Source organism: Echinops telfairi, unplaced genomic scaffold (genome assembly GCF_000313985.2).
Source record: "Echinops telfairi isolate 266 unplaced genomic scaffold, ASM31398v2 ScPeMD7_7468;HRSCAF=8506_0, whole genome shotgun sequence".
Lineage (NCBI taxonomy): Eukaryota > Metazoa > Chordata > Mammalia > Afrosoricida > Tenrecidae > Echinops > Echinops telfairi.
The window spans coordinates 29,149,123-29,157,030 of NW_022111369.1; the positions used below are offsets into that span (position 1 = coordinate 29,149,123).

Genomic DNA, 7,908 nt, shown 5'->3' on the forward strand with positions numbered 1-7,908 from the left:
AGGGAGGGGAAAGAAATGGGGACCAGATATCATGGGCTTAAGTACGAAGAGAATGCTTTGAAAATGATTATGGCGGCAAATGTGCTTGACACACTGCAGGAATATATGGATTGCAATAAGAAATGTAAGAGCCCTCAATAAAAGTATTAAAAACAAACAAACAACAACAACAACAACAAATAAAGGCATATATAAACAGGGCTACCAGCATTTAATCAGGAGATCTGGACTCTTGCCCAGCCCATTTTTACAAAGATAACCACAATTTTATAGGTCTTGGCTTTGTAATTCATATGGCTGTAGTGTAAACCCTAGTTGACCTCTGAGGAATGTTCCAGTAATAAAATCCTAATCTCAACTGTCTTTTTTTCTATTATAGAAGCCTAAATTGCTTTAATACATATACAACACATAGTTCAATCTTTAAACTCTAACACTGTCTGGGAACTTATGAGTTAAACCAGGCTTCATCAAACCATGAACTTAAACTAAGAATTCATAAAGGCTGTTATTATAATAGTTTCTGTCATGGCAAGAAGGGAAGATTTATGTTTGGAGGAAGGTTAAAGCTCATTAGATATGTAACTTTATGAAAAGGTAGTGCTATAATCACACTATAAGAGCAGAAAATAATTACCCATCTATATTCAACTAACCATAAATAGCCCTTAATTTTCACAATTAAAAAATTTCTCCATGAAAAAGGACTATCAAATATTCCTTTTATTATTTACCAGAAATGATACTTTATATTTGTTGTAAGTTGTTATATATCCCTTAGTAGTTTAGGAGAAAACTATTAAAACACTTCAGTATTTTACATATAAACAAATAGTATCTCATTTTCTGTTTCTTTTAACTGATTCTGTCACCGAGTGGGCCAGTTGAGCATGACTTTACCATCTGTATTCACAGTCACTGAGCGCTCAATTGGGAAACCACAGAAAATACTGTTAGGTTTCATTGATGTCTTTTAAGCAATTAAGTCTTAGCCTAATTGTATAACCAATTATACAATTAAGTTGTATAATTGTATAATATTGTTTCCTTGTTGTTGTTGTTTTTAACAGTATTTGCTGTTTTAAAGAAACTATTAGCCTGAATTAGATTACCAGTTGAAAACAACAAGCAGATCTGCCTTCATTATTTTGGAAGTATTTCTTTTGTTCCCTTGGGGTGTTTTTGGACAGTGCTTACTTTTTTAAAAAGCAGTAGCCTGAATCAGATTAGTAGGTGAAAACAATCAGATCATCCTTTCTTATTGTGATTACATGTAAATATGCTATATAATATGACTCTATTTCGGGTACACAGGTATTTAATTGCAGTCACTTCAAACGACATGATGTTGACTGCACGTCTCTCATTTGGAAACTTTCTGAGCCACAATGCCAAGATTGCTTACTTACCCTGTCTCTAAACAGGAGGCAAAACACATACTTTCTGCAATTCTTTCTAAAAGGCAGAGTAAAGAAGGGTTATTAGCAGAAGAGTATTAATTTAGAGTTTGCATAAACGGTGCTATGCAGGCTCTCCTGGTTTCTCTGTTGCCGTGAGTGAGAAGTCAGACATGCCTGTCCCCTCCAGCTGACACCAGCAGTTCCCCCCATAGCACTCTGCTCTCACGCTTGGTTCACATATGCATTGCAAAGGCCACCCCGAGCTCAGACAACACTCACAATTAAAGGTCCTGATTAGGGCAGTTACCATAAGCCAGCATCAGTAAACAATAAAGATACTGTCATTGGTCCAGATCATCGCATCTCCTTAGACAGCAGCCAAATCTCTCTGGCCCCCAGCCTCTCAGATATGTGGACATTTGCCGTTAACTCCATGGGCCAGGAACCCTGCCTCCGGCTCTACCTCACAGTCTCATAGACCCTGCACTGCTCCTGTGCTCCGTCTCAAAACCATCTTGCTTCTGCTGTGGCCTTGGTCTGTCTTCTTTGTTCTGTCCCATGGTCTCTATGCTGAGGTCTCTGGTGCCTCTGGTCTTGACCTTCACCACTTTAGGCAGAGAGACCTTGAATGCCCTCCACTGGTGGCTTTTCTTTTGATGATCCGGGAACTTCTCTTCCTGTTTCCCCTTCTGAGGTGGCATTTATTTATTTTTCAGTTTACTCCCACATAGAAAATGTCTCCTTATTCATGTATTTATTACAGGATGACAAACAGTTGGAGGCAGGCCCTTTCAGAAGGTTTTAGGGCATGGCTGGCCAGGCAGGGGGCCACGGCGCAGGCTGGGGGCATCAGGGCTGGCCCAGGCTCAACCCCCAATATTAATAACCTCATCATCGCGTGGGGATTCTCCATGATCTCCATAGCAATATGACAGTTCAAATGTGACAGCCATCTCTGGGCTCCCCTTGGGGGAGTTAAAAGCCCACGATGAACATTCAGATCCTGTCTCCCTCTGAATCCATCTTTGCTGTAACATTTGCCAAGTGTCCAATTAGCCAATGGTGGGGGTTGGGGTGTGTGGGGAGGATGACAAATTGAGGGGGTAGGTCTGGCCTCACAGGCAAGAAGGTATCATGTGGGGAAGATGTGCTTTCTGGTGGCAGCTGATGACAAGGACAGGGCGGCAGCAGAGGGTGCAAGAAGGTCGTGGGAAGAAGGCTCTAGTGATGTGACCTGCTACCTCTGGGTTGTAAGGTGGGGCCAGACCAGCCGGACACATGCCACTCTCTGGGACACTAAAACCCAAACCCAATCTGTCCCTGTCCAGGTGATGCCCATGCACTGAGGCCAGTTCCATGCATCGCAGGGTAGAACTGTACCATAGACCTTTCTTGGCTGTGATCCTTATGGAAGGAGACAGCCAGGGCTTCTTCACTGGGTGGGTTCAAACAGCCAACTTCTAGGTTAGTAGTCAAGGGCCAGCTGTTTGTGCCACCCACGGACTCTCCAAAAAGTAGGGCTGAGCTGGCGTCTCCTCCAGGCTTCCATTCTCCCCAGCGTAAAGGAAAAAGGCTTTGGTCTCCACCCAGAGGAGCACCCACCTGAGCTAGTCTCATCAAGCCTGCACCCACGTCTTCTGCCACTACATGAGACTTCCAGCAGAGGGCGGGCTCGTGCACATGGTCCAGGCCCACTGGCTTCTTGCAGCGATCCTGCCCCCTGTCCCTAACAGGTTTCCTGAAATGTGGGAGTCAGAGTGAGGAGTGGACTTCCTGGTATGTCATAGGATGGCCCCATTGTCCTGACATTTTCACCACTGGTTCCAGCATTGCTACTAAATCCCAGCAAGTCTCTGGGAGGAGGCTTCTGACCCAGGCGGTTCTAAGTGCCTGGTTAGTCTGGCCATGCACGCCCTATGCTGCCTTTATATGATGGGGCCTTTGGGGTCAGAGTCTATCCATCCTGCTTCTGTCTGGCCGCCCATAGTCTTCTTTCAGTTTGGTTTTGTGAGAAGCACTTGGGGGTGCCGATCACTGCCTTATGCATGATCCAGTCTCAGTCCGTCTCCACTAGGGTGGGTGCTGGGTCAGCCAGGAGAGAGTGGGTCCGCCTCATGAACACAGGGAGAGGCCTCTGTGGCCTCATTACCTTTCCACGTGGTCCACGTTGCCTACCATGCCAAGGCCCCCAAGGGACATATAGCACCGACATCAGCCAGCGTCACCCCTGATTCCATCCCACCTGGGAGGTAGATGTTGTCTCTGCTACTCATGATACTGAAGAATTCCCGCTCGTAGAAGGGCAAGGAGGCCAAGGGGTACCACTTGTTGCTCTGCAGGTCCCAGCAGGCGACAGGTGACAGCCACCAGCGAGCGCTGGGTCATCCCCAACACCTGCTGAGAGGCGGGGCCTCGCCGGGGAATCTGCATCTCCTGGTGAGCGTGAGGCAGCACGTGGTAGCGTTTGGCCTTGTTGACCAGATCCCGGCACACTTCTGAGGATTTGAGCTCCTCGTTGTCCACCACGTTGAGCAGGTAGCTGGGGTGGATGAAGAGGAGATGTACCATGGCCAGCAGCTCCTTGGAGGCATACTGTGCTCGAGAAGCAGGGTCCTTCTTGATCCACTTGATGACGGTCACGTACACCAGCTCCTCGGCATTGGTGTTGAGGCTGTCGTTGGAGAGGTACGCGATGAAGTCATCCTTGGAGATGCTGAGGATCTCCTCCTGGGCCGCCACCTTGGGGAAGATCTGCAGGGCGAAGGCCTTGGCCATGTGGTAGAGCTCGCAGCACTGCATGGCCTCGGCCATGGCCAACACCCCCAGGCAGTTTCTGTTTATCAGCTTCTTCTCGCGGAAGGACAGGCAGACTCTGCAGAAGGTGTGGAACTGGAACTTGCTGACCGAGTCGATGAGCAGGGACTCCGTGTAGATAAGCCCAGCAGCACTCCCAGGGCGTCCGGCCCACTGGCTCCCTGCACACCTCAGTCACACCCTTCATTTAGGTCTCCAAGGACATGCCAATGGACACACCTGAGCCGGGATATGAAAGAGAAGAGTCTGACCAGAGAGGCCCCAAAGAACAGAAAACCCTGTGATCATTATCGCTACTTGGCATATCCATGTCCCCAAAAAGGTGCAAATGAAAAAACATGAGCTGTGGATGGGAACGAGGACCAGGACTGGCCTCAAAGGGAAACAATACACTGGCCCCCTCGCTTGCAGCTGGCCTTTCCACCCAGCGCGACCTACAAGCCATGGGGGCACCCAGGGCACAGGCCTCAGGTGGGAGGTGCCCCCGTGATACTCTCTGAGATGGCATTTACACAAAGAATGGCTTTGATGGAGGTGTAGTTTTTGTCTTTTGGCACACCATATCCCCAAGGACACAAAGGGAAGCAGAGGGGAAAACTCCCAGAATTATCTTGAGGCCATGCCCACAAGGAGGCATCAATCAGACTGTAACCTGATTGACAGGCTAGACTCCACTCCTATAACCCAGTTATCAAGTTGACATGAAATTTTGTGACTACCACAACTATTCATAAGGTGTTCAGTGGCTAATCTCCCAGAAGTGGACTCCCACACTAGAAGCTCCGCTGAACTCGTCCACCATGGGGGACCCTGCTGGTGTTTGAAGTACTGGAGGCGTAGCTTCCCACCTCATGACCCTGCTGGTGTTTGAAATACTGGAGCCATAGCTTCCCACCTCACAGCAACACACAAGCCACCAATACACAAGCCACCACAACACAAGAAAAATGGTTCAGAAGCTCTTCGTTATTTTTCAAAAGATTCAGAATAATTCCCAGAAGAATGATAATGCTGTCGCTGCTCATTATCTAACATTCAGCACTGTGAGGGTGGTAGGCACTGTTCTCATCCCTTGATGGGCTGTTTCATCCGGGTACCTTCCCTGTAAGAGAGGACCACATGGTAGCTTCGTTGTACGTATAAGAAACCTGAGGTGCACAGAAGTTAAACAACTTGTCCAAGATGACACACCTGATCATCAGAATGAGAATCAGATCAGGCAGTCTGTTCCATAATCTGTGGTCCAAATCACTCTGCTGTATGTTCTCTTTGAAGAGATAAAATGTTAGCTAAAATGTGTATATATGACTTCACATTGTCAGCTGCATTTACCAGAGCAGTAATTATTTTCAGAGTTTCATCATTGTTATTTTTGTCTGCTTGCTGGCCAGACCTACCTGGCTGGCTAACATTTCCTATATATTTAGTTGAGGGAGATGCATAGATTTTTAAACCCACATAAAAAAGTGGTTAGTTTATATCAATTACCCTTACCTCAAAAAATGGCGTATTCAGCCAAGTTATTTTGAACCTATACTATTGAGACTTTGGTAGATATCACTTGCTATCTTCATGCTTGAAAATCAAATATTTCTTCCAGTCTGATTGTCTCTGTCATTTGTAGAAATATTTGCAATTCTGCAAAGGGGGAATGGATTACAAGGATCTACATATAACCTCCTCCCTGGGGGATGGACAACAGAAAAGTGGGTGAAGGGAGGCTTCAGACAGTGTAAGATATGACAAAATAATTTTTAAATTATCAAGGGTTTATGAGGGAGGGGGGAGCAGGGTGGGAGGGGGAAATGAGGAGCTGATGCCAGGGGCTTAAGTGGAGAGCAAATGTTTTGAGAATGATGAGGACAATGAATGTACAAATGTGCTTTACACAATTGATGTATGTATGGATTGTGATAAGAGTTGTATGAGCCCCTAATAAAACGATTAGAATAAATTGTATATATCTTGCCATATTTCTTTTCAGTGTTGGAGTCAGGCACACAGCATTTACATAGGACGCAAGCTTTGAAAAAGCCTCTTAGTTATATTAAGCCACATTAAAATTTAACTTCTAAAACATTTCTTGCAGTAAAAATTTCTAGTCAAGGAAGAAACAAAGTAGAATGTGTGGGCGTTTTATTGTCGAGGTTACTTAAATTAATGGACTAAAAGTAGCAGGTTTAAAATACATACATTTTGTTGAAAAGTTCTATGTCCTATGTACCTGAGTGTTGTCTCAGAGATATGGCATTACGAGTCCTCATGGATGTAATGTGTAAACAATTATGGAGGTGTTTGTAGACTTAATCAAATGATAGAAATAAAACATTGACTCGACGTTTATAGTTGTTATTCCTGACATGTCCAATTGAAGTTTAAAATGACATCTAGATAATTTTTTTCCTTTATGAATCTAGTATTTCAGAATCATCATGAGATGTTGATCCCCACCACTCCCCCACCCCACCACCCCACCCCCGCCACCATTCAGCAGGTGACACACCTTGGTTACTGTAGTGATATACCTTAGATACTGCAGTGTATTGCTCATCTCTTAGCTACAACTAAGTTGTGGCTTCAGGTTTCTCATTACTTTTCACTCCTTTGAATCATTATGCACCAATTATCACACTGAGCAACTCGTTAGAGCTTTTGACTTGGCTCGCAGTGAGAACCGTGTGGGGACCATTACTCCATGTCTTCCAACACGTCAACGTGAATTGCAGTGTTTCGGTTGTGGCCATGCAGCCTCCCGTGGTCAGCGCGACTGACTGCTCTTTGTTCTTCCGCACCTTCAAGCAAAGTAAAGCGGCTGTTGGGTTGAGAGAAGACATGAAGAGGATGGTGGCAGAGCCTGTGCCCGCGCGGAGGGATGCCCCCTGTGCACAGCTGTTCGGAGTCAGCCTCCAAGAGCTTCATCAGCGGGGGCTGGCCGAGCTCGGCATCCCGGCCATCGTGCGGAACATTGTGGAGTACTTGACCCAGCACGGTGAGTTGTCATGCTTTCATTCGGCTCATTCCTTTTCAGTTTCTCACCTGCAGGGAAAACATTTTTCTCTTGCCTCGTCGTAAAATATGCCTGGACTAATTCCCTAAAACACCTTAATTTCATTATCAAATTGTTGTGTAACATATTTCTCCCTGGGGGTGGGGAGGGGAAAAAGCTCCATTAAGCTCTTAACTAATGTATTGTATGAACAATTACTATTATTTTGGCAGATAAATTGTTTAACCACAGAACATTACATTAGTCATCGGGGCTTCTCCTTCGGAATGATTTATGGAGGTTAGTGCCAAAATAGAATTGTTTGCCTAGTATTAATAATGAGTTTTCTAGATTAAATCAAATGTCATTGGCAGTCAGTGGTCTTTAATATGAGAGTATTTGGGTCCAGTTCTTTGAGCCAGGGTCAGTTATGACCTTACAGGATGGCTGTGAGTATGCCCCTCATGTCAATAGGGTAACTATTGTGATCGCCGTTTCCTTGTAGAGTGATAAAGTTCAGCTTATAAAACTAGAGGGCAGATAGTACATTTTATAATAAAAAGATAAATTATATCTACCCCGTGTCAGAATCGACAGGCTTTGGCTAGCTTCATGACAGATAAGGAGCCAACTAAGGTGGCATTGGGAGAAAAGCGATATCCTTTCTCTATCTTGTGGCTGTGATATGTGAACGGAATAGGCTACTAG

The 7,908-nt window shown here is 45.4% G+C and overlaps 1 protein-coding gene across 1 annotated transcript in view; it reads left to right on the top strand.

The window, feature by feature from the left end:
* FAM13A (family with sequence similarity 13 member A) overlaps positions 1-7,908 on the top strand; it is a 302,687-nt gene that overhangs the window by 10,885 nt on the left and 283,894 nt on the right. Inside the window, exon 2 of the mRNA XM_045284117.1 lies at positions 7,014-7,203. Coding sequence (XP_045140052.1) covers positions 7,014-7,203 — 190 coding nt within the window. The remainder of the gene's footprint in view (positions 1-7,013; positions 7,204-7,908) is intronic.